The sequence below is a fragment of the Mobula birostris genome, chromosome 20 (assembly GCF_030028105.1).
Source record: "Mobula birostris isolate sMobBir1 chromosome 20, sMobBir1.hap1, whole genome shotgun sequence".
NCBI classification, from domain to species: Eukaryota; Metazoa; Chordata; class Chondrichthyes; order Myliobatiformes; family Myliobatidae; genus Mobula; species Mobula birostris.
This window is the reverse complement of record NC_092389.1, coordinates 60,413,816-60,441,237: the sequence shown is the minus strand read 5'-3', so window position 1 is coordinate 60,441,237 and position 27,422 is coordinate 60,413,816. Positions and strand designations below refer to the sequence as shown.

Below are 27,422 nucleotides of genomic sequence, written 5' to 3'. Positions count from 1 at the left end.
TTCCATGTAACATCCTTGTAAATCTCCTCTGCAGTCTTTCTGTAGTATCCACATCCTTCCTGTAATGTGGTAACTGAACACAAGACTCTAAGTGGGTTTAAAGAAGGTCTTATATAGCTGTAACATTACCGATCTTGAACTCAGTTCCATGGTTGATGAAGGCCTTCTTAACAACATTGTCAATCAGCACTACAGCTTTGAGTGTAAAATTGACATGGACCACAAGATCTTGCTGATCCTCCACATTGCCAATAGTCCCAACATAATATTGTGTTCTGTATTCAAATTTGATGTACCGAAATAAACCATAGCACACTTCTCTGGGCTGAACTCCATCTGCCAGTTCTGCATCCTATCTGCATCCTGCTGTAACCTCTGGAGAACTGTCCAGACTCTTCACAACACCCTCAACTTTTGTGTCATCAGCACCCTTCTCCTTCCTCATCAAGATCATTTATAAACATCACAAAGAGAAGGAGTCTCAGAACACATCCCTGTGGAACACCACTGGTCACCGTCCTCCATGCAGTATACAAGCCATCTACAACCACCTTTGACTTCTGTGGGCAAGCCAGTTCTGGATCCACAAAGCAAGGTCAACTTCGACCCTTGCCTCATTACTTTCTGAATGAGCCTCACATGAGGAACCTTATCAAAAGTCTCACTGAAAGCCATGTACACTACATCCAATGCTCTACATTCATCAGTGTGTTTTGTTACATCCTCAAAGAATTTAATCAGGTTCGTAAGGCATGATCTGCCCTTGACAGAGCCATGCTGACTATCCCACGTCAGATTATGCTTCTACAAATGCTCAGAAATCCTGCCTCTCAGGAGCTTCTCCAACAACTTGCCCTGCACTGAAGTAAGAACCACTGGTCTGTAATTTTCTGGCTGATCTCTACACCCTTTTTTGAAAAGGGAAAAATGTCTTCGAACCCTCTGGTACTTTTCCTCTCCCTATTGATATGCAAAGATCATCGCCAAAGGCTCAGCAATTTCCTCCCTCACTTCCCACAGTATCCTGGGGTATATCTCAAGTTGAGTACCCCCAACTTGGGTTGAAATTGGTAAAATGTGACGCCAGAGCTCACATTCAGAGGAAATCATACAGAAACATGTAAAATTATGGAAGGAATAGATAAGATAAAGGCAGGAAAGTTGTTTCCACTGGTAGATGAGACTAGAACTAGAGGACATTGCCTCAAAATTTGGGTAAATTGGGATGGAGATGAGGAGGAACTACTTTTTCCAGAGAGTGGTGGATCTGTGGATTTCTTTGCCCAATGAGGGAGTGGAGGCTTCCTCAGTAAATATATTTAAGACAAGATTGGATAGATTTTTGCATAGTTGGGGAATTAAGGGTTATGGGGAGAAGGCAGTCGGTGGAGATGAGTCCATGGCCAGATCAGCCATGATCTTATTCAATGGCAGATCAGGCTCTAAGGGCCAGATGGCCAACTCCTGCTCCTATTTCTTTTGTTCTGATGTTCTCACCACAGACTAAAACCTCTCCTGAAATTTTGTCCTTCACCAATTGATGTCTTTTGCAAATATTTTTACAGGTTTGAAATTGCAGAACACTTGTGTACAGGAATCTTAAACACAACAAAACATCAGTTTTTCTGTCTCTGTCTGGATATTTAAGGAGTAACCAAATATTTTCTTTGCAACGCCAACGCATCTGTTGTCGATTCTTGGAGATGAAGAAGTATCTCATCCCAGCTGGTAAATGTATTCTGTCTCTGAAATGAAGTTTTCTGTTTTAACTCTGTGTAATTCACTGGAACCGGGAGCTGAGAACACACCAGCATTTGTTCACTGGAGATCAGTTCTCAACTGCATTGATTGTACAAGGCATTCAAACGTCTGACTTTCTGAATTGCCAGAGAATTGATCGTAGTGAGATATCATTCTCCTTCTCTCAGTGTGGGAAGAGATTCACTCACAGGCTACCCGCAGACACGCCAGTGAGTTCACAGTGGGGAGAGGCCATTCACCCTGCTCTGTGTGAGGGAGGGGAACCACTCAGTCATCCAGTCTGAAGATACATCAGCAAGTTCACACCATAGTGAGATGCTCCACCTGTTCTGACTGTGGGAAGCACATTCTGTTATTGATGCTAAAGGTATATCAGAAAATTCACCAGTGAAAGGACATTGACCTGCTCGGACGGTGGGAAGGCATTCACACACTCAACCACAACACAGTGACACCAGTGAGTTCACACCCGGGAGAAGCCATTCACCTGCTCTGAATGTGGGAAAGGGTTCATTCAATCATCTCAACTGAATGAACACCAGCGAGTTCACACTGAAAAGATGCCGTTCACCTGCTCAGACTGTGGGAAGGGCTTCACTCACTCCTCCAAACTACAGAGACACCAGCGAGTTCACACCGGGGAGAAGCCATTCACCTGCTCAGATTGTGGGAAGGGATTCGCTCAATCGTCCAACCTACAGACTCACCAGCGAGTTCACACTGGGGAGAAGCCATTCACCTGCTCAGACTGTGGGAAAAGATTCATTCAGTCAAATCACCTGCTACAACATCAGTTAGTTCACACTGGGGAGAGACCATTCACCTGCTCAGACTGTGGGAAGAGATTCCTTCAGTCATCTGACCTACTGACACACCAGCGAGTTCACACTGGGGAGAGGCCATTCACCTGCTCTAAATGTGGAAAGGTATTTGCTCGGTCATCTGTACTGAAGGAGCATCAGCGAATTCACACTGGGGTGAAGCCGTTCACTTGCTCTGAATGTGGAAAGGTATTTGCTCGGTCATCTCAGCTCTTGAGACACCAGCAAATCCACTCTGGAGTGAAACCATTCCTCTGCTCAGAATGTGGGAAGGGATTCACCGATGCAGCTCAGCTGAAAGATCATCAGTTTGTTCACACTGTGGAGAGGCCATTCACCTGCTCAGACTGTGGGAAAGGATTCACTCGGTGTTCTCGACTACTGACACACCAGTTAGATCACACTGGGGAGAAACCATTCAACTGCTCTGAATGTGGGAAGAGATTCACCCATTCCGCTCAACTGAAGGAACATCAGCGACTTCACACTGGGGAATGGCCATTCACCTGCTCTGAATGTGGGAAGGGATTCACTTGGTCATCTCGACTGAAGGTGCATCAGCGAGTTCACACTGGGGAGAAACCTTTCAGCTGCTCTGAATGTGGGAAGGGATTCACTCAATCATCCAAACTTGTAAGCCACTACCGAATTCACAGTGGGGAGAAACCGTTCACCTGCTCAGATTGTGGGAAGGAATTCACTCGGCATTCTGAGTTTAAAATACATCACCAAATTCACACTGGGGGATGCCACTCTCCTGTTCTGAATGTGGGAAAGGATTCACTCAGTCAACTCAATTAAGACTATAAGATTTCGGAGCAGAAGTCGGCCATTCGGCCTTTCGAGGCTGCTCCGCCATTCAGTCATGGACTGATCCAATTCTCCAGTCATCCCCACTCCCCTGCCTTCTCCCCATACCCTTTGATGCCCTGGCTAATCAAGAACCCATCTCTCTCTGTCTTAAATGCACCCAATGACTTGGCCTCCACAATTGCATGTGGCAACAAATTCCACAAATTTACCACCCTCTGACTAAGGTAAGTACTCCTCATCTCTTTTCTAAATGGATGTCCTTCGATCCTGAAGTTGTGCTCTCTTGTCCTAGATTCACCTACCATGGGAAATAACTTTTGCATATCTAATCTGTTCAGAGCTTTTAAAATTCAGAATGTTTCAGTGAGATTCCCCTCCCGACCCCAGCCCCCATTCTCCTGAACTCCAGGGAATACAGCCCAAGGGAAGCCAGATGCTTCTCATATGTGTAACGCGCTGTGAGGTTTCACTGCTAATGTAATGGCTTCTTTGTAATGTTCACTGCTGAAGTAACAGTTTCTCTGCAGCAGCAATGTTCGTGTTATGGCTGGCGATAACAGGACTGTGGGATGCATGTCAGCCAATCAGGATTTTGTTGCTCTGTTTCGTGAATCTGGGAGCGGTTGATTTTGTCAGAGACAGAGATGGAGAGAGAAGACGCTAATGGAGAGATTTGCCAGACTGCCAGACAGGGTGGACTCGGAGCGCGGGTCCGAAGGGCAGTGATGATCGGAGGAGACCGATGGGGACCGATCGGCCTATCAGTGAGCTCCACTTTTGCGCACAGACTGTTTAATAAGATCGCACCCTTTATTCAATTTTGTTTCTCTACTAACCATACAGTCAAAGTAAGAATTATAAAGCTTAATCATTTAATCGCAAAGTGTGTTCTGTTTCTTATTTCTGGGCACTAATTTGTAACAGGGGACACATCGGGCAGCATCCATCCAAACGACATTTCTTCAGTTTGGCCGGGCAGGGGATTATCACCCCCTAGATTAAGCCGCTAGGCAAAGCGAGATTTACAATTGTGGGGGCTACGTTCGGGATTGATTCTGTTGGATGCTGTGTAATTACCCTGAGAAATGAACCAGTGGGGCAGATATTTGTACTCCGGATGAATTGTTAATTCCACTGTTAAGTTCTGTTGAAGTTGCGATCGTGAGCGGAGCCTTGATAAAATGGCGGATGCAGCTCTTGTTCTCATGCAGACCAGCGCTGAGGTAGCTGGCGGCGGAGATTTCAAAGACAGGGTTCTATCATTTCTGAGGAGTGAGGGGAAAGAGTGGTCGGAGTTGGAAGGTCTAATTAGTCCACGTCCCCCGGTGAAGAATGAGAATTCTGAGGTAGTAGCCGCCCTTACTTCTCTGGCGAATAAATGGAAAATTCAGATTCCAAGTCCCAGTTATGGCAGGCTCCACCTATTCTCTGGAATAACACCCACACCTAAAGGGGAGGAGGAGTATGAGACGTGGGCGGAACGGACCTCTCAGTTGTTAGATGAGTGGCAGTGCTCGGATGATGAAAAGTGACAGTGATTGGTTGAAAGTTTGAATGGGCGGGCCGTTGACGAGGGAGCTGTCAGGTTACATTATCCCGTAGCGACAGCTGTCAGTTATCAACAAGCACTGGGCAATGACTTTGATCCGACTGGAAGCCCAGTGGAGCTCCTGGTGGGGTTTCAAAGCATGCGTCAGGAGAAGCGGGAGAAGGGTTCTGCTTTTATTTTACGGCTAGAGAGGCAGCTAAATTGCTTGCGGCACAGAGGGGTCATTCAGGCGGCTGAGGTGGATCGGTTAAGAATGGACCAGATAGCCATGACCCGATTGTGTGGGGTCTCTGACAGTCTCGTAAGACGCGTCCCCTCCATCTTTTGTTAAGCTGATCAGAGAGGTACGGGAAGAGGAGAACGCGGCGGAAGCACGGGAGGACTCAGTCAGCAGGGTACAGTCCTCGGTAGTGTCCCCTGCGGTGAAGTGACCACAAATGGCCTACCCCGGGGAGTGGTAGAAGAGATTGTGGCAGAGTTCAGATCGGAGATACGTCGGTTGTTATCAGCGGGTGTGACTCCCCCCCCCCATATGTTGGGGCTGATGGGGGGGGGCGCTGCAGATTCCCCAAGGGGATGAACAATGCGGAGGGCTGCTGGCAGCAGGTCTCACGCCAGAAGGAGAGTGAGCTCCCGGGTACCTCAGCAAGGAGAGTCGTTGGGGAAACCTAGAGGGGACCCAGTGAGGGAACGGCCTGGTGCCTCTGGGGGAACACGTTCCTAGCAATGTACCAAGGTACTCCCGAAAGCAAAATACCCTATTCCTGAAGGCTTAGTGGGACCACGCTCCAGTGTGTCGCTACGGATAGAGAGTATTTACGCTAAAGCCATATTCGACACGGGATCGCAGGTCACGTTACTGTACCATTCGTTTTACAACCGGTATCTGAAGCATTTAACCTTGACACCATTCAGTGCACTGGAGATTTGGGGTCTCAGTGCTGGTGATTATCCATACGACGGTTATTTGTCAGTGAAACTGGAGTTCTCGGAGGCCGATGTGGGAGTGTCTGAGGGTCTTGATACAGTGGTGCTGGTTTCCCTGTTGAGAAGGGCTGCGTTTCAATTCTGGTGGGGACCAACATCCCTCTAGTGAGGAGGCTCATGGGGGCCTGTAAGGAGAAGGCGGGTGAGTGATTTTTGGGGACCCTGTCCGTGCTCCCAGTGTTTCAAGGTGATTTTGAGGAAGTGCGTGGCAGCATTGGGCTGGGTACCAAATTTAAACGAGGAACCGTGTGGTTCACCCAGTCGAAGCCAATGGTGGAACGGACCGGGGAAGTAGCGAGAGTGATGGAGACCCACCATATTTCCCGGAGTGCCTGAGGGAGAACGCCTCTCAGTGGACGCTCTGGAGAACCACAAGGGGGAGTCGGGATTTCTGGCTGGGGTGCTGGTGAGGCCCGAATTGTAGAAGCCCTCGGTTGTACAGCCGAGCAGGATGGCAGTGATCGTCAGGAACACTACGAAGAGGGAGGTGACCTTCAAGCGGGGGATGCCCCTGGCGCATTTGTTCCCGGTGACGGTAATGTTTAGCGCCCCCGTGTGGCGCGCCGGGGAGAAACTATTGGAAAAGCGGGGAAAGTTGACCGCTGCGTCATTCAACTTAGGGGACTCCCCGGTGCCGCCGGGTTGGAAAAGGAGGCTGGTGGAGAAGATGTTGAAATTGGAAGGCGTATTTTCCATTGTCGAGTTTGATGCGGGTTGTTCCAAGAGCACGAGTCCCAGTATCCGGGTGACCGAGGACACCCCGTTTAGAGAGAGATCGCGGCGACGAGCAGACGTGGAAGACGTACAGCAGCATTTGTGTAAGTTGAAGGAAGCTGGGATCATCACTGAGTCCCAAAGCCCCTATGCGTCCCCAATAGTCGTAGCCTGGAAGTAGAACGGGAAGGTACGCATGTGTGTGGACTATAGGACTCTGAACAGGCGCACCTTCCCTGACCAGTATACGGTCCCAAGGCTCGAAGACGCGCTGGCCTGTCTGAGTGGTGCAAAGTGGTTTGGTGTGCTGGATTTGAGGTGTGGATATTACCAGATAGCCATGAGTGAGGCCGACAAATAGAAGACGGCATTTATATGTCCCCTGGGATGCTAACAGTTCGAAAGGATGCCCCAGGGCATATCGGGAGCCCGTGCAAACTTCCAGCGGGTCATGGAGAAGATGGTTGGGTATATGAACTTGCTTGAGGTGTTCATGTATTTGGATGACCTCACAGTATTTGGATTCACCTTGGAAGAACACGAAGCGAGGCTACTGAAGGTGTTCGGCTGCCTGAAAGCTGCAGGGTTAAAACTTTCCCTGTCTGTTATCTAAGTCGGACACATAATCTCACAAATGGAGTAGTTGCAGACCCGGCTTAGATAGAAGCGGTGTCCACCTGGCTAAGGCCCCAGGGTTCTGTGGTTATTATCGGAGATTCCTGATGGAGTAGCTACAGACCCGGCTAAGATAGAAGCGGTGACCACTCGGCCAAGGCCCCAGACTGTGAGCGCCCTGCGCTCGTTCCTGGGGTTCTGTGGTTATTATCGGAGATTCCTGACGGGCCACGCCAAACTGAGTCACCCCTTGAATCAGCTTCTGTGTGGTTACCCTCCCCTGGGGAAGAAAGGGAGGGGAGGAGGGACAGGAGGGTGGAGAATATCTAAACTTTTGGACAGAGGGACTGGACGGGGACGAGGAGGGGGAGAGCGCTCCTGTCCCTGGGGTGACAGGTACATGAGGGACTGGACAGGGACGAGGAGGGGGAGAGCGCTCCTGCCCCTGGGGTGACGGCCCTGTGTCAGTTTGCCATCACCGTGAAGGCAGAGGAAAAGGAGCGGCCGGATCGAGCAGCGGATCAATGGGCGGCTTCCGATGACGTCATTCCCCAGGTTCACTGTGACCTCACTGCTGCAGGAATTGAGTTCTGGGGAAGTGGCAGCTGCTCAGCGGGATGACCCGGGCAGTGGCACTATTTGGTCCGCGGTTGAAAATGGAGACACGGCTCAGACAGAGAAGAGAAAACACGCTTCGGTGCCTCCATTACTGAAAGAGTGGCCTCGATTGGAGTTGAAGAGCCAGATCTTATCCCGGGTCACGTCATGACCGGTCCGACCCGGCGTTGCCAGCTGGTTCTGCCCGAGAAGTATCGGAGGATTGCGTTGAAGTCACTTCATGATGATTCTGAATATCTGGGGGTGAAGAAGACCTATGGATTGCTCAGCGACCGGTTTTACTGGCCCCGAATGAAGTCGGAGGTTGAAGAATACTGCAAGTCGTGCATTCGTTGCATACGCCGGAAGACACTGCCTACGCGGGCAGCTCCTTTGTCCCACTTACAGAGCGCAGGGCCCCTGGACCTGGTGTGTGTGGATATCCGGTCCATAGAACCCGATGCCAGCAATACGGCGAATGTCTTAGTCATCACGGACCACCTCACCAGATATGCTCAGGCTTTTCCTACCGAGGACCAGAGGGCGACTACGGTGGCAAAAGTGTTGTGGGAGAAGTATTTCGTTCATTATGGCCTCCCCAGGCGGATACATAGTGACCAGGGACGGGACTTCGAGAGCAGACTCTTCTATGAGTCACTGGGCATGCTTGGAGTTGAGAAGTCGAGGACCACGCTCTATCACACGCAGGGCGATCCCCAGCCTGAGGGGTTTAATAGGACCTTGCTAGACGTACTCGGGACCATGGAGATCAGCGAGAGCTGGTGGAGTCAACATATTGAGATCTGGTTCACTGTTACAACTGTACACGAAATGAAGCTACTGGGTACTCGCCATGTTATCTGATGTTTGAGCGCGAGGCGAGGTTGCCCATTGACCCTTGTTTTGGTACTGATGAGGGTGACTTACCACCGAAGCCTTATCTGAAGTATGTTGTGATATGAGGAGCGAGCTGAAAAGGGCTTATGAATTGGCTGGGGCTGCAGCCGCCAAGCAGAATCGAGGAAATAAGAGGAGGTATGATCAGAAAGTGAGGTTCTCCCAACTCCTGCCGGGAGACCGAATCCTCATAAGGAATTTGGGGCTTCCTGGAAAGTACAAGTTAGCTGACTGCTGGGCGGCCACACCCTATGTGGTGGAGAGTCAGATGCCAAACCTACCAGTGTTCCGGGTGAAACGAGAAGAGGGGAAGGGTCCTGTCAAGATTATCCATCGGAACCACCTGCTGCCCCTGGGACAAGAGGTGCAGGCTGACCCAGAGCCCGACTTGGAGCTTACACCTAGTAAGAGGGCTCTGCGAAAACGCAGGGCGACTGCATGGACCACAGCGGGAAAGGCTGGGCCGGGCCGCGCCCATGAGAGGGAAACTGAATCGGAGGATGATTATAGAAAATAGGTGCAGGAGTAGGCCATTCGGCCCTTCGAGCCTGCACCGCTATTTATTATGATCATGGCTGATCATCCAACTCAGAACCCCGCCCCAGCCTTCCCTCCATAACCCCTGACACCCGTAGCCACAAGGGCCATATATAACTCCCTCTTAAATATAGCCAATGAACTGGCCTCAACTGTCTCCTGTGGCAGGGAATTCCACAGATTCTCCACTCTCTGTGTGAAGAAGTTTTTCCTAATCTCGGTCCTAAAAGACTTCCCTTCTATCCTCAAACTGTGGCCCCTCGTTCTGGACTTCCCCAACACCGGGAACAATCTTCCTGCATCTAGCCTGTCCAATCCCTTTAGGATTTTATACGTTTCAATCAGATCCCCCCTCAATCTTCTAAATTCCAACGAGTACAAGCCCAGTCCATCCAGTCTTGCTTTATATGAAAGTCCTGCCATCCCAGGAATCAATCTGGTGAACCTCTATGGCAAGGATGTCTTTCCTCAGATAAGGGGACCAAAACTGCACACAATACTCCAGGTGTGGTCTCACCAAGGCCTTGTACAACTGCAGTAGTACCTCCCTGCTCCTGTACTCGAATCCTCTCGCTATAAATGCCAGCATACCATTCACCTTTTTCACCGCCTGCTGTACCTGCATGCCCACTTTCAATGACTGGTGTATAATGACACCCAGGTCTCGTTGCACCTCCCCTTTTCCTAATCGGCCACCATTCAGATAATAATCTGTTTTCCTACTTTTGCCACCAAGTGGATAACTTCACATTTATCCACATTAAATTGCATCTGCCATAAATTTGCCCACTCACCCAACCTATCCAAGTCACCCTGCATCCTCTTAGCATCCTCCTCACAGCTAACACTGCCACCCAGCTTCGTGTCATCCGCAAACTTGGAGATGCTGCATTTAATTCCCTCATCCAAGTCATTAATATATATTGTAAACAACTGGGGTCCCAGCACTGAGCCTTGCGGTACCCCACTAGTCACCGCCTGCCATTCTGAAAAGGTCCCGTTTATTCCCACTCTTTGCTTCCTGTCTGCTAACCAATTCTCCATCCACATCAATACCTTACCCCCAATACCGTGTGCTTTAAGTTTGCACACTAATCTCCTGTGTGGGACCTTGTCAAAAGCCTTTTTGAAAAATCCAAATATACCACATCCACTGGTTCTCCCCTATCCACTCTACTAGTTACATCCTCAAAAAATTCTATGAGATTCGTCAGACATGATTTTCCTTTCAAAAATCCATGCTGACTTTCTCCGATGATTTCACCGCTTTCCAAATGTGCTGTTATCACATCCTTGATAACTGCCTCCAGCAGTTTCCCCACCACCGACGTTAGGCTAACCGGTCTATAATCCCCCTGTTTCTCTCACTCTCCTTTTTTAAAAAGTGGAGTTACATTAGCCACCCTCCAATCCTCAGGAACTAGTCCAGAATCTAACGAGCTTTGAAAAATTATCACTAATGCATCCACTATTTCTTGGGCTACTTCCTTAAGCACCCTGGGATGCAGACCATCTGGCCCTGGGGATTTATCTGCCTTCAATCCCTTCAATTTACCTAACACCACTTCCCTACTAACATGTATTTCGCTCAGTTCCTCCATCTCACTGGACCCTCTGTCCCCTACTATTTCTGGAAGATTATTTATGTCCTCCTTAGTGAAGACAGAACCAAAGTAATTATTCAATTGGTCTGCCATGCCTTTGCTCCCCATAATCAATTCACCTGTTTCTGTCTGCAGGGGACCTACATTTGTCTTTACCAGTCTTTTCCTTTTTACATATCTATAAAAGCTTTTACAGTCAGTTTTTATGTTGCCTGCCAGTTTTCTCTCATAATCTTTTTTCTCCTTCCTAATTAAGCCCTTTGTCCTCCTCTGCTGAACTCTGAATTTCTCCCAGTCCTGAGGTGAGCCACTTTCTCTGGCTAATTTGTATGCTTCTTCTTTGGAATTGATACTATCCCTAATTTCTCTTGTCAGCCACGGGTGCACTACCTTCCTTGATCTATTCTTTTGCCAAACTGGGATGAACAATTCTTGTAGTTCATCCATGCAACCTTTAAATGCTTGCCATTGCATACCCACCATCAATCCTTTAAGTGTCATTTGCCAGTCTATCTTAGCTAATTCACGTCTCATACCTTCAAAGTTACTCCTCTTTAAGTTCAGAACCTTTGTTTCTGAATTAACTATGTCACTCTCCATCTTAATGAAGAATTCCACCATATTATGGTCACTCGTACCCAAGGGGCCTCTCACGACAAGATTGCTAATTAACCCTTCCTCATTGCTCAAAACCCAGTCCAGAATAGCCTGCTCTGTAATTGGTTCCTCGACATGTTGGTTCAAAAAACCATCCCGCATACATTCCAAGAAATCCTCTTCCTCAGCACCTTTGCCAATTTGGTTCACCCAACCTACATGTAGATTGAAGTCACCTATTATAACTGCTGTTCCTTTATTGCACACATTTCTAATTTCCTGTTTAATACCATCTCCGACCTCACTACTACTGTTAGGTGGCCTGTACACAACTCCCACCAACGTTTTCTGCCCCTTAGTGTTACGCAGCTCTACCCATATCGATTCCACATCTTCCCGGCTTATGTCCTTCCTTTCTATTGCGTTAATCTCTCCTTTAACCAGCAACGCCACCCCACCTCCCCTTCCTTCGTGTCTATCCCTCCTGAATATTGAATATCCCTGAACGTTGAGCTCCCATCCTTGGTCACCCTGGAGCCATGTCTCTGTGATCCCAACTATATCATAATCATGAATAACAATCTGCACTTTCAATTCATCCACCTTATTACGAATGCTCCTTGCATTGACACACAAAGCCTTCAGGCGCTCTTTTACAACTCTCTTAGCCCTTATACAATTATGTTGAAAAGTGGTCCTTTTTAATGCTTGCCCTGGATTTGTCGGCCTGCCACTTTTACTTTTCTCCTTACTACTTTTTGCTTCTACCCTCACTTTACACCCCTCTGTCTCTCTGCACTGGTTCCCATCCCCCTGTTGTGAACTAACCTCCTCAAGCCTAGCCTCTTTAATTTGATTCCCACCCCCCAACCATTCTAGTTTAAAGTCACCTCAGTCGCCCCTGCTAATCTCCCTGCCAGGATATTGGTCCCCCTAGGAATCAAGTGTAACCCGTCCTTTTTGTACAGGTCACGCCTGCGCCAAAAGAGGTCCCAGTGATCCAAAAACTTGAATCCCTGCCCCCTGCTCCAATCCCTCAGCCACGCATTTATCCTCCACCTCATCGCATTGGATGTGAGGTACATGCTGCCTTTCGCTAACTCCCCATTGATTGAGGAAGAAAGCCCTGGCGCTTTTCCCACTGAGTCAGGTGAGGTGGAGGGCGTGGGGGAGTTGTGGGCAGCCTGGTTTACAGCAGGTCATTGAAGGAGAGAAAGCGGAGCCTGGACACGGGACAGAGGGCTCCGGGTTGCGGGGGTGGGGGTGGCGGAGGACTCGGCAAGCAGACACGAAGTATCACCAGCAGCTTCTGAGTCTGAAGAGTTAGGTGAGGGTGTACGGACCTCTCAGAGAATTAGCAGACCACCGGATAGGTTGACCTATGTAGCGCCTGGGGAACAGTGTGTGATCTCTGCTGTTGTGGCGAGCTACGTCACTGACTTTGCATCTGGATTGGACTTTGTGTTTGTAGGAAGGGTTGGCGAACTATCTCAACCTCATGAGGACATGACTAAATTTGGTTGGGGGAGAGTGTAACGAGCTGTAAGGGTTCACTGCTATGTAATGTTTTTTTTGTAATGTTCACTGCTGAAGGAATGGTTTCTCTGTAGCAGCAATGTTTTGGTTATGGGCGGAGATAACCGGACTATTGATGCATGTTAGCAAATCAGGATTTTGTTGCCCTGTCTTGTGATTCTGGAAGCAGTTGTTTTTGCGGGCTTTTTCGAGAAGGAGAGAGAGAGATGAAGAGAGAAGATGCGAACGGAGAAATGTGGTGGATCGCCGAACGGGGTCGTCTCCGAGCGGAGGCCCAAAGGAGGAGATCGATGGAGGAAGAAGAACAACTGAACTGCGTGAGCTCCAACTGCGTGCGCACAGGACTGTTTAATCAGATTGGTGCCTTATTTTTTATTTAATATATTTTTTTCTCTACTGACCATGTAGTCAAAGTAATAGTTACAAAGTTTAATCGATGAATCGCATATTATGTACTGTTTGTTATTTCGGGGTACTGATTTATAACAGGGTACACATCGTGCAGCATCCAGCCAAACGAGATTTCTTGAATTTGGCCGTACTGGGGGACTATCACCCCCTAGATTAAGCCTAGAAGAACCGCGCGTTACAATTCATTTTCCTTCCATTTATAAAATAGTTAACCCTTTCATTTCTTCTTCTATGCACTTCCCGACACTGTGCACCATCTGCCAATTTTTCCCCACACTCCTAAAATACTGATTCTGTCCGCCATTTCGATTGCCCCCATTACTAATTCTCGTTTACCCACGGCCGGAAATTCACCGTCTCCTCCCTTTAACACGTTAAGTAGCTGAAGAAACCTTTGGTGTCCTCTTTTATATGACTGTCTAGCTTAAATTCGTATTCCATCTTTACGTTCCAAATGACTTTTTAGTTGACTTCTTTTGGTTTTCATAAGCTTCCAAATTGTCTAACTTCCCACAATTTTTTTACTCAATTATATCTCCTCTCTTAGGCATTGACATTCCTGCAAAATTCTTCTTCTTTTGTGATGTATTTATCCGGTGCCTTCCGAATTGCTTCCAGAAATTCCAGCCATTGCTGCTCTGCCGTTGTCCCTGCCAGTGTTCTTTTCCGATTAATTCTGGCCAATTGTAATTGTGTCTGTGATTACCGTTACTCTGCTGTAATACCAGCACATCTGATTTTCGCTTCTCCTTCTCAAACCTCAGGGTGAACTCAGAAACATTCTGCTTATTTGCCCCAAAAGGTTGTTTTGCTTTCAGATTTCCAATCAGTTTCTCTTCATTGCCCCACACCCAGTGCAGGAGAGCAGATCCTCCAGTGGGTTCAAACGTCAGCTGCCTTAAAAAGCGATCTCGAAGGCACTCTAGAAATCCCCCGACCTGGAATCCAGGATTAATCTGATTTTTCCCATCTACACGCATATTTAAATCCTCCATGACTATTCTACCATTTCCCTTTCGGTGAGCATTCACTGTCTCCCGTTGTAATTTGTAGGTCACATCCTCACTGCGGTTGCATGGTCCGTACAGGGTCTTTTCACCTTGTCGTTCCTCAGCTCTATCCACAATGATTCAACACCTTCCGCCCCTATATCACCTCTTTCTAATGATTTGATTTTGTTTGTTTGTTTGTTTGTTTGTTTTTTAACAAACAGAGCTACGCTACCACCTCTGCCTTCCAGCCTGTTCTTTCGGTACTATATGTATCCTTGGATACTAATCTCCCAGCTACAATCTGCTTTCAGCTATTGTCGTCAGTCATTAGTAGCAGAGGCGGTCATTAAGATGGGGCGGCTTTTCACCAATTTAACAAAAAGTGTTTATCCATATTCCGCCCTATATTTTCACGTTAGCCCATTATTCATGTGAAAGTTGGAGACTAGAGAACTGGCAGTGGATTGGCCACCTAGTATCACACCAGCCCTACAGTTGTCTGGGGACGTCAGACTGTGAGGTACTGAGCAGGAAAGGGAATAGATAGACATATCCACAGACCAAATGCTGGGCGGCATTCTGGAGCAGTACATTGATTGGCATATGGCGGGACACCGAGTTTATGTGTCGCCATGACGGTGTTTTACTCCCCCCCCGTCCACGCCCCCTCCCTCCACCACACAGACTACCCTAATGTCCCGGAGCTGCCGGTAGCGGGGAAAACCCGCCCGGAAATAACACCTTGGCCATCAGGCGGTGACTGAGAGGAGCCAGAGCCCGTGCTCGACACACAGCGGCCCGCACTAGCTAGTGCTCAGGACGCGGCTTTATTCATGAACTGAAGCACCGAGGTGACCGGGTATTTCACCGCGCCGATCAGCTGCTCCCTGAATTTCGACTGAGTCACCGCGTAAATAAATGTATTCGTGCAGCAGCTGAAATTCCTCAGCAAAACTCCGACATAGTGAAAGATCCATTCGGAATCACTGAAATCAGATATTTTTCCTGCGACCTGATAATATATGACATTTACAACGTATGCCATCCACAGGAGGATGAAGTTGCCGGAGAGGGTGAAGAGTAAAACCACAGACCTCCTCCTGCTCTCCATCTCCGGGTCACTGCGGTTCTCCCCCTTGCTCTGACCCTTCAGCCCCTTACGGACCCGACTGGCCACTAAAATGTGTCTGACTGTCAGAGCGTTGAGCAGCAGGATCCCAGCGAAAGGGAGGAACGGAGTTAAAGCCATATCCAGCCAGTCATATCCCATCCATCCAGGGTCAGTGAAAAAATTGTTTATGGTTCTACAAAACCACGGTACGTTATCGATGATCACGCTGTGTTCAAACGTGAAGTATCTGGGAACGTTTTTCAGACAGAACACTACGCCGGTTGTTGTCAGAACCACAGCCGCATTTTTCCCGGTGCAATATTTTGTTTTCAGCTTCTGGCAGCAAATGGCGACAAACCGATCAAAGGTGAAAGTGACGGTGAACCAAACAGAACAGTCTGTGGCTGCGTACGTCAGTGAATCGATAACACTGCAGACAGGGGTGATGTCCAGAAAATTCCACGGGAAGTAATACCAATTGATTTGATACAAAATGACCTCGGTGACAATAGTCAGTAGATCGGCCGCTGCCATGGCCACCAGGTAGCGAGTGGTGCAGGTAGAGAGGCCGCAGTTTCCCCGGGACAGGATCACAATCGCCATTAAATTCACTGGAGAGAGAGAGAGAGAGAGAGAGAGAGGTGTGGGGGTGGGGGAGAACCGACCCTAGCATTACTGAGCACATTCTCCAGGAATTAAAGAGGGATCGGACTTCAGCTAAAGATCAAGCGTGCCAGAGTCTGTGAACGGCTGCTAATCTAACATCGGACACGGGTCACACTGTCTCTGACCTGCCTTTTTCAGTATGAAGATACGACGATGTGTGAACAATCGTCGAGGATAAAAATAAGCTGTATGAACAACAACGATCGGTGCTGATCCCGATTCCAGTCACTGACGGAGCCGGTTTCACTGATTTAACCGTAACTGACCAGGCCTCCTGAAGCTCAGCGTCTGATTGGACCGAGAAGGGATACAGAGGGGAGCAACGCACGCGAAATACTGGCGGGACCCAAAAAAAACCTATCGTTTCGGGGCGAGACCTATCTTCAGGTCGATACAGCGCCCAATTTACGACGGGTCTCAGGAACAACTTGGTAACCAGAGACTGAATGACTCCGTTAACGGATTAATTCTCCAGCACAGTTCAATTCGATAACACGCGGCAGCAGATGCATGGACACTGGTTCAGGTGATCTGTGCCAGACTCCACCGGGAAACGTGAAACACTGGACCAGGGGTTCTGTCTGAATAATAACTCAGTACAAGTAAACTTCACAATGTAAACCCATCCCAGTCACCCCTTCACGGCGACCCTCCGTTTCCCAGCTGTGGGACAACTCTGGACAAGGTCCCATTAAAAGCCTCCCAGTTACACCGTCCAGGAGAGCTGCCCGCCCCGGTACTGGGACAAATCTGGACAAGATAATATTAAAGGCAAAAACAAAGTTCAGGTCGATCCCCTGAGTTAGAGGAGAGACCGGGGATTCGTTCATCTTGTCATTAAATATGAAATAATCAGGATGTTGAATTGATAGGATAAATATCTTTGACGGATATCTATGCAAAGATCATCAAGTTGGAAGCTTGTCGATTGATCATAAACAGGTTCACACCGGTTAACACACGGAAATACCAAACATAAACTGCTCTGCTCACTCACCAGGAACTCCAGTGACGGCAATGAGCAGGTACAATATTTTCTGCACACTGTAGTACCGTTTCAACATTGCCGATATTTCCCCTGCGCGGCAATGTGTCCCCCTGTGCCTCAGGCGGTCTATTGGAATGAAATGTTGAAGCACCACATGTCCCGGGTTTATAAACACCATCTAGCGACCCCACAGGGACAGACTTCAACATATTGTATAATAAAACTCCTTAACTTATTTAGAAACCTATTACATCAGACAGGTGCCATCCCCGCGGTGACGGGTTGTGATTAATTTAGTGAATTAATTTTTAGACCAGCTGTGTGAGTAACTTTGTCCCAATAACGGCATCAGAACCTTCGAGGTGTCTTATCAATAGCATTTGCTTCCATTGTAAATATGTACTTCAGAGTAATCATTTATCAAATACAGAATATTGAAATTAAGTCTGTGAAATTGTACTGAATCGCCCACTATTGCCATTCTCGTCAACGGTATAAACTCTTGATGTAGTTGGGGTTTTTGGAGATTCTACCAAAATGGTCCTTTGTAAGATACAGTCTCTGTGTGTGGCGACATGAATGAACACTTGTTGGGGTCCTGACGAAGGGTCTCGGCCTGAAACGTCGACTGTACCTCTTCCTAGAGATGCTGCCTGGCCTGCTGCGTTCACCAGCAACTTTGATGTGTGTTGCTTGAATTTCCAGCATCTGCAGAATTCCTGTTGTTGTTGTTGAACACTTGTTGGGGCCTCGTTTTGCACCTACCACTTACCTAACGCATGGCCGTAAAACTCAACAGTCCAGTGGGGGTGGGGTGAGAATGTCTTAATCATATCACCGCACATATGTCAAAGAACATGGCGATGAGCTGGAGAGGTAGATAAGAAACCGCCGTCATGTGTGTGTGTGTGCGTGTGTTTATCTGTCTGTCTGTGTGCGCGAGTGTCTGTGTGTGTGTGTGTGTGTGTGTGTGTGTGTGTGTGTGTGTGTGTTTATCTGTCTGTCTGTGTGCGCGAGTGTCTGTGTGTGTGTGTGTGTGTGTGTGTGTGTGTGTTTATCTGTCTGTCTGTGTGCGCGAGTGTCTGTGTGTGTGTGTGTGTGTGTGTGTGTGTGTGTTTATCTGTCTGTCTGTGTGCGCGAGTGTCTGTGTGTGTGTGTGTGTGTGTGTGTTTATCTGTCTGTCTGTGTGCGCGAGTGTCTGTGTGTGTGTGTGTGTGTGTGTGTGTGTGTGTGTGTGTGTGTGTGTTTATCTGTCTGTGTGTGTGCGCGAGTGCCTGTGTGTGTGCTTTCATGCACTTTCAAATCTTGTGCATCCCCAAATCTGTGCGTACCCCCAGAATGCTGCAACCTCCATATTCAAATTCGATTCTCCAAGTAAGAGTGATTTCAAGCACTTCACAAAGTGGCTGACTGAACCATAAAATATCAACAAAGGTCAAAATTCAAATTGCATTTGTTGTTAATGTTTCTACAAATGAAAGAACCTTCAGATTCGTCACATCTCCAAATCAGCAGGCACACCCACATGCACATTGGATTATTCCAGATCCTCACGCACCCCAAATTCCGTGTGCACACCATATTCCCGGATAAACTCCTAAATCTACGGTGATTCCCAAATCTGTGTGCACCCCCAAATTACCAGACACCCTAAAACGTTGACACCAAAACAGACACACGTCAAATCGGTGCGCATCTGCAAGTCCGCCGGCAATGTCTGTGCAGCCTTCTATTTGCCAAAACCTCCGCATCTGCGCAATCCCGAGATCCGCGTGCACTCCCATGTTCGCGGACTCACCCCTAAATCAGTACACTTCTAAAAATCCGTGTGCACCTCCAAATCCACAGACACTCCATATCGGCTGGCGTCACCAAATTAGTTTGTACCCCCAAAAACGCCTAAACTTCACCACATCTGCATTCGCCGCTAAATTCGTGTTCATCGGCATATTCTTAACATCCTCCTATATCAGAGCGCATCCCCAAATCCGTATGGACCGCCAAATCCGTGTGCGCCCGCAAATCAGTGCATGATCCCACATCATTGTGAACCCCAATTCCGTGTGCAACCTAAAACCGATGACTCGCAAACATGCAAATCAGTATCCTAGAGGAAGAATAATTTCAAACAGCTTGCAAAATAAATGCTCCTACCTTAAAAAAAATAGGATGAAAAAAAGTTCAACGTTTAATGACATCCTAAATCTGTCGACACACCAAAGTCTCACACATCCTCAGCACCGTGTGCAATCCCATATTCTTCGACTCTTCCTAGATTAGTGCACATCTCCAAATCCATGCTCAGTCCCTTAAAATGCAAGGCTAAATTCAAAGTTAAGGACACCCCAAATCCAGGTGCATCAACAAGTCTACCAATACACACAAAACTGTGTACAACCGCAAATCGGTGTGTACACCAAGATACATATGTACTTGCATGGAACATCCAAAATCACTGACACCTCGAAATCTGTGTGCAGCTCTAAACTTAGGAACGCTCCCAAATCTGTGCTCACCCCCAAATCCATGTGGAAACCCTCAAGGCATCGAACCCATGTTTGCCCTCACATCCCGAGATGTGCACGCATCCCCAAATCGATATATAGACGCAAATCCAACATCCAATGGGACCCAGAAACACCCTAATCCAAGGCGACCTTGCTTCGTGGATGCAGAATATGCTTGCACAGAACAGGGAAAGAGTGGTTGTGGACGGGTCATATTCTGCATATAGGTCGGTGACCAGTAGTGTGCTTCAGGAATATTTTCTGGGACCCCTTCACTTGGCGATTATTATAAATTACATGAAATAAGGAAGTGGGGGGACGTGTTAGTAAATGCGCTGATGCCACAAAGGATGTGGGTGCTGTAGATAGTGTGACTGGCTGTCAGAGGTTACAGCGGGAGATCGATAGGATACAAAACTGGCCTGAGAGGTGGCAGATGGAGTTCAACCCAGATAAATGTGAGGTGGTTCACTTTGGAAGGACAAATTTGACGCTAAAATGTACTATTAAATGGTAAGACTGTTGACAGTGTGGAGGATCAGAGGGATCTTGTGGTGCGAGTCCATAGAACACTCAAAGCTGCCGTGCAGGTTGACTGTGTGGTTAAGAAGGCACACGGTGCATTGGCTCTCATCAGCCGTGGGATTGAGTTTGAGAGCTCAGAGGTAATGTTGCAGCTATATAGGACCCTGGTCAGACCCCACTTGGAGTTCTCGTCACCTCACTACAGGAAGGATCTGGAAACTATAGAAAGGGAGCAGAGGAGATTTGCAGGGATATTGTCAGGATTACGGGGCATGCCCTCTGAGAATAGGTTGAGTGAACTTGGCCTTTTGTTCTTGGAGCCACGGAGGATGCGAGGTAATTGACAGAGGTGTATAAGGTGATGAGAGGCATTGATCGTGTGGATAGTCAGAGGCTTTTTTTCCAGTGTTGAAATGGCTAGGACGGGAGGGCACAGTTTTCAGGTGATTGGAAGTAGGTACAGAGGATTTTTTGTTTTTAAAGCAGAGAGTGCTGAGTGCGTGTAACGGGCTGCCGGCGACGGTGGTAGAGACGGGTACGATAGGGTATTTTAAGCGGCTCCTGGATGGGTACATGGAACTTAGAAAAATAGCGGGTAATAGAGGGTAAACTTAGGTAATTTCTAAAGTAAGTACATGATCGTCACAGCATCGTGGGCCGAAGAGCCAGTATTGCGCTGTAGGTTTTTCTGTGTGTCTACCCGCCCATATGTGTGAACCACAAATCCTCCGATCCTCCCAAACCTGCTCACACCCTCAAATACATGTCCCCAAGCCCAAATTCATGTTCATTTTGAAAGCTGCCGACAGTCCCAAATCGACCCACATACCTATGTATGTGAACAACCCAGATCTGTGCGTACCCCAAATCCACAGCCACCTCCACATCCACATTAGAAAACCACAGAGGAAGAATCATTTCAAACAGCTCTCACAATAGCAACAAGCACCTTAAAATACAGCAAGATCAAAGTTCAAAGGTTAAACTATTTATTTTAAAAGTATACATAAATGAAACAACTTTGATATTCGCCAAACATGCACCTCAGAAACATGAAATACGTGTGAATCCCAAATCCTGAGCACTTCTAAATCCACCAACTCCCAAAATCCGTGCGTAACACCAAATCCACGTACAATCCCAAGTCTGCGCACCTCCACAAATCCATCTGCACTCTCGAGTCAGTGTGTGCTCACAACTCCACCGACATCTCATATTCGCTGACAAACGCCCATATCCGCGCACATCTGCAAGACACTGTGCACGCCCGCATTCGCCGAAATCCCCTACATCAGCGCAATCTTCAAATCTGTCTGCACCCCAAGTCTGTACGAACCTCCGAACCTGCCAGTCACGTCAAATACACTCACATGCCCAGATCGGTGCGCATCCAGACAGACTGACACCCGAAATGCACATTAGATTATCTCAGAACAGGAATCATTTCAAACCATTCACAAAACAGCTGCTTCCACCTTAAGTCAAATGACAATATAGTTTAAATATCATTTGCTATTACAGTATCGGTAAGTGAAACAACCTTGAGATTCATCGCAACACCAAATCCACGGACACCCCAAATCCGTTTCACAACCAAATTTGTACGTAATCCCGTCCATGTGCCGACACACGCTAAAATCTGCGCGCATCCACAAATCCGTGAGCATCCTCAAATCTGTGTGCATCCCCAAATCCAGACACCGAAAATCGGTGTGCACCTCGATATCCACTCACACTCGGAAATATGTGCACAATTCTACATTCGGACGCAACTCCAACTCCGACAACATCTCAAATCCGCGTGCACTCCGTCATTAGCTGTCAAACGCCGAACTCTGCACATTTCCCTAAACCCACATACAAGCTCCAAATCTGTGTTCTTCCTCAAATTCTCAGACACCCCAAAACCTCTGTGCACCTTCAAATAGCTCCGCATTCCCATGTTCGCCAACACATCCATATTTCTGCACACATCCCAAAATCCCTGTACCACCAAATCTGCAGACATCCCCAAATCATCAAACACTCCAAACCCATGTGAACCCCTAAATTCACTGACCCCGAGGTCCGCGCATATCCCCATATCCCTGCGCGCCCCAAATCCGTGTATGCACCCAAACCGCTGACACCCCCCGATGCATAATAGATGCCCCTGGAGCAAGGATCATTTCCAACAGTCAGAAATTTGCTGCCTCCACAGTCCGGGTCAAATTTGACCCGTTTTATTTGACAGCAGTAAAAACGCCCTAAATGCCAGTTTTAGCCGAAATTTGATGACTTTTCCTAAAGTGACCCAAAATACGCAAAAGTGAAAGTATTTAAAATTTTTATACTTTTGTACAGGTGCTCCAAGTTTTTGTACGTTGAGTCTGTTCCGGGTCAAATTTGACCTGTATCTATTGAAATGGATTTTAGATCTCTGAAACATTAATTAAATGATTAATCACCTTTTTTTTAAAATATCAGATAGGCTACTTATACATTCTAAATAGATCTGCGGTTCAAAATTCGGTAGAGACACTTGTTATGACCCGGACTGCACTATGAATATCATCAGGTTGCCCGGTTTAAACTGATATCCCCAAATCCGTGTGCACACCCATATTCGCTGACAAACCCCCACATCAGCATGCATGCCCAAATCTGACGCACCTCGAAATCCACTGACATACCCAAGTGTGTGCGCAACTCAAATCTGCTTGTATCCCCAAATCCGTCCACACACCCAAGCCCGCTAACACCTCCAGGTGAACAGTCGATAATCCGAGAGCAAAATTCATTTCAAATAGTTTCCAAAATAGCTGACTCCACCGGAAAAAATAATACTTGCAAGAAAAATTCAAAGTGCAGTTATTATTCAAGTATCTATAAATGAAACATCCTGAGATTCAACCCCACCCCCAAATCCAACGACCCCCAAGTCCGTGGACAACCCCGTAATAGCTGACACACCCTAAATCAGCGCACATACCCAGATCCGTGTTCACCCCCAATTCAGTGTCCACACCAAAACCCGCTTCCGTCCACGCATGCACAGTAGATTATCGCAGAGCACGAATCAGTTCAAACAGTTCATAAAATAGCTGATTCTACCTTTAAAAGGTTAAAGGTTCTAAATACATCCATTATTAAAGTGTGTTTGTGTCAGAGACCGGCTCGCAGACAACGCTCGGTCTCTGTCGAGACGGCGTGGCTACGGAGAACACCTAGCTAATGTGGAAGAAACTTTTCAGAACACCAGAAGGATGTGTGTGTACTGCTTCGTGAACTGTCTCGCATCACGTTGTTTGTAAGGGATACAGCAATATCACGGGTTTAATTCTGAAGAGGGGAGAGCTCGGACAGTCTCTACTCTATACATTTGAGGAGGTTTGATGGGACATGAAAGACTAAACCTATCAGGAGTGCTTGATGGCTCCACTCCTGAACTCGTTGATCTCAGAAAAATGAGGACCCAAACCCGTTAGGGAGAAAGCAGATTTAAACGTAACGAATACTTAATGTAAGCAGGACACAGTAAAGACCAGGGGAGACAGATGTGAAAGTGTCGTTTTGTGTTTGTTTGTTTGTTTGTGTGTGTGTGTGTGTGTGTCTGTGTGTCTGTGCGTCTGTGTGTGTGTGTGTGTGTGTATGTGGATGTTTGTATCTGTATGTTATTTTGCATCTTTGTATGTCTTTTTGTGTTTGTGTCTCTGAGTGTTTGTCGGGTTTTTGGGTCTGCCTTTGTGTGTTACTCTCTGTGCGTTCCTATCTCTTTTTGTGGGTAGGGCCATTGTCTCTGCCTGCCCCTCCCTGACTAAACATGTGTCCGCATACCTCGAATTCATTTTATCCCCCTCGGTTCAGTCCATTCCCATCTACCTCCGCGCTCTTCAGCGCTTCGACAACTTTAAAATCCCTGGCCCTGATCGTCTCATTTTGTCCATGGATTTCCAGTACCTATACAGTTCTATTCCCCATCAAAAAGGCTTTAAAACATAACGCTTCCCTCCCGACAACGGAGCCAACCAGTTCCCTTTCATCTGCACTTTACTTGGAGTGAGAGAGCACAGCAACAAAGAAAATGAATCCTTTTGCCCATTTAGAACTTATCCAAACTTCTCTGCAATGCAATCAAACGCACATCGGCCGACAGCTCTTCCCATGCCCGCAACACCCTCTGAGTCAAGGAAATCCCACTCAGAATTCACTTATATATGTCATATTTCACCCTAAAACTGCGACCTCTAGTTCTAGTCTTTCCCAAACTCAGAGGGAAAATCCTGCCTGCATTTACCCTTTCTATAACACTCATAATTTTGAATGCCTATGAAATCTCCCATCATTTTCCGACGTTCTAGGGAATAACGTCCTAACCTATTCAACATTTCACTACCACTCAGCTCCTCAATTCCCAGCAAACGTACATATTATATTTTTTTTTCTCTGCAATCTTTCAAATTCATCGGCATTGTTTTCCTGGATACAAAAGCTGCTCAGGATACTCATATTGGTCTTCACCAGCGTATTATTCCACTTTATAATAACGTCCCTTCTCCTGCACTCAGTACTTGGATTTATGAAGTCCAGTGCGCCAAACGATCTCTTTTCGACCTTGTCTAGCTGTGGCGCCACGATCAAGTATTTATTAATCTGTGTTCCCAGATTCCTTTGTTCTACCGAGTCTTCGGTGCCCTACTGCTCACCGTGTCTTCATGCACCCAGATTCCGTGTGCACCCCAAAATTCGTACACACACCTAAACCCGCTGACAACCCGACATGCACATCAGGTTATCCCAGAGCAAGTATCATTTGAAACAGTTCACAAAATGGCTGTCGCCAGCTTAACAAATAGCAATGAACAAAAATCAAGTTCCAAACTGCATTAATTATTAAAGTATATATAAAGGAAACAACCCTGATATTCGTCACAAACCCAAATCCTCCGACATCCCCAAATCGGCGCATGGTCCCAAATTTGTGCTCACTTCGATATTCGTCTACAGGGCAACCAAGACTAAAACTGACAAAACTGCATAATTATAACATATAGTTACAATAGTGCAAAGCAATACCGCAAATTTATAAAGAGCGGACCATGGGCACGGTAAAGAAAAGTCTCAAAGTCGCGATCGCCTCGCCATCTCACGCAGACGGTAGAAGGGAGAAGCTCTCCCTAATATGAACCTCCAAGCGCCAGAAACTTGCCGATGCAGCACCATCGGAAACACCCGACCACAGCGAACTCTGAGGCCATCCGAAAACTTCAAGCCTCCGACCAGCCCTCCGACATAGCCTCTCCGATGCCGAGCGCTTCGACTCCGCCCCGGCCGCCGAGCAACAAGCAAAGCCGAGTACTCGGGGCCTTCCCCTCCGGAGATTCTGGACCACACAGTAGCAGCAGCAGCGAAGCAAGCATTTCAGAAGTTTCACCATGTTCCTCCGTGCTCTCACGTCCGTCTTCATCAAATCAGGATTGTGCACGGCACCCTACTTGACAAATAACAGACATCACCACAGGAGAGGCCGCTGCGAGGTGCGTCGCGCCGCCATCTTCTCCTCCCTATTAGTGTTAGTAGTTTTTTTTGTTATTAGTTTCTTCAACTTCAGAAAAAAGGAAACGGGAAAATCTATGAGACGGGAAAAGATGAAATATGAGGGCAGACTAGCAAGTAATATAAGCAGCATACCAAAGGTGTTTACAGTTCCATAAGCAGTAAAAGGGAGGTGAGAGTTGATATTGCACTACGGGAAAATGATGCTGGTGAGCCAGTGATGTGGGACAAAGGAATGGCAGAGGAACTTACAGGACACTTTGCACCAGTCTTCATTGAGGAAGACACTAGCAGTGTGCCACTGGTGCAGGAACAGGAGTAAGTGCCTATATTATTACAAAGGGAAAACTGCTAGGCAAAATCAAAGATCTTAAAGTGGGTAAGTCATCTTGGCCAGATGGACTACATCCCAGAGTCCTGAGAGATGTTGCTCAAGAGCTAAATGGATGCGTTATTTATGACCTTTCAAGAATAACTTGATTCTGGCATGGTCCCGGAGCACTAGACAATTGTTAATTGCGCTCCTCAAGAAGGGATGAATGCAAAAGAAAGGAAATTATAGGCCAGTTATCCTAACGTCTGTTAATAAGTTTTCTATTATCTCTCTTCTCAGATCCTCAATTCCTTTATTTTTAAGTAAACTAATTGATAGTTTTGTCGTTAAATATATTTTCAGGATTTGGGTTCAATTTAGAAAATATTTTGGTTTATTGAAATTATCTTCAAGTCTCATTCTCTCTATCTTTTTTTTAAACCTTCTATGACTGATGCAATTTTCGAAGATTGGGATAGACTGGGTATTAAATGCCTCCAGCATTTGTTTGTGGAGGAAATCGCTTTTCGTTTGAGCAGATGTCAGCTAAGTATAGCTTACCAAAAAGCCACTTTTTTCGATATTTGCAAATCAGAGAATTTATGCGATCTTAATTACATAGATTTCCTAAAAGTTCCTATAATAATTTATTAGATGTAATTTTTAAATTGAAACATCTTCATAATGAACCAATATCTAATATTTATTCTATGTTGTTGGGAATGATAAACGTCCCTTTAGACAAAATTAAAAATCTCTGGGAACAAGACTTACAGATTTCAATTTCCAAGGAATCTTGGAATGAAATTTTAAAATTGATTAATACCTTATCGTTATGTGCCCGTCACTCTCTGCTACAATTTAAAGTGTTACATCGGGGCCACATGACTAAAGATAAGCTGTCTCGATTTTATTTGGATATATCTCCGTATTGTGACAGATATAACGATGGAGAAGCTTCGCTAATTCATATGTTTTGGACATGTCCGAGTCTTGAAAAATATCGGAAGGAAGTATTCCAAACTTTTTCTGTACTTTTTAAAGTAAAATTTAAAACTAACCCTTTGACTGCATTATTCGGTATTGTTGGAGGAAAAGATATTCTTGTTGAGACACCTGACTTGCACCTGTTGGCATTTATTTCCTGTGGCTGGAAGGGCTTTGTTGTTCAGGGGGTAGGACTTTGCTCCGCCGACTCATGCTCAATGGTAAAATGATGTTATGTCATGCTTACATTTAGATAAGATTCGTTGTTAAATTTCTGAATCAAGACAAGACTTTCTGACATTGTGGGGACCAATTCTGAATTATTTTCAAAATCATTGTTTTGTTATTAAGTACGGATG

The 27,422-nt window shown here is 46.8% G+C and overlaps 2 protein-coding genes across 2 annotated transcripts in view; one reads left to right on the top strand and one right to left on the bottom strand.

Annotated features, from left to right (window-relative positions):
• Positions 1–27,422, bottom strand: part of LOC140185019 (uncharacterized) — a 777,523-nt gene that overhangs the window by 344,134 nt on the left and 405,967 nt on the right. The gene's annotated exons all lie outside the window — the stretch shown is intronic.
• Positions 2,322–27,422, top strand: part of LOC140185475 (uncharacterized) — a 240,726-nt gene continuing 215,625 nt past the window's right edge. The window contains exon 1 of the mRNA XM_072238811.1: positions 2,322–3,134. Coding sequence (XP_072094912.1) covers positions 2,322–3,134 — 813 coding nt within the window. The remainder of the gene's footprint in view (positions 3,135–27,422) is intronic.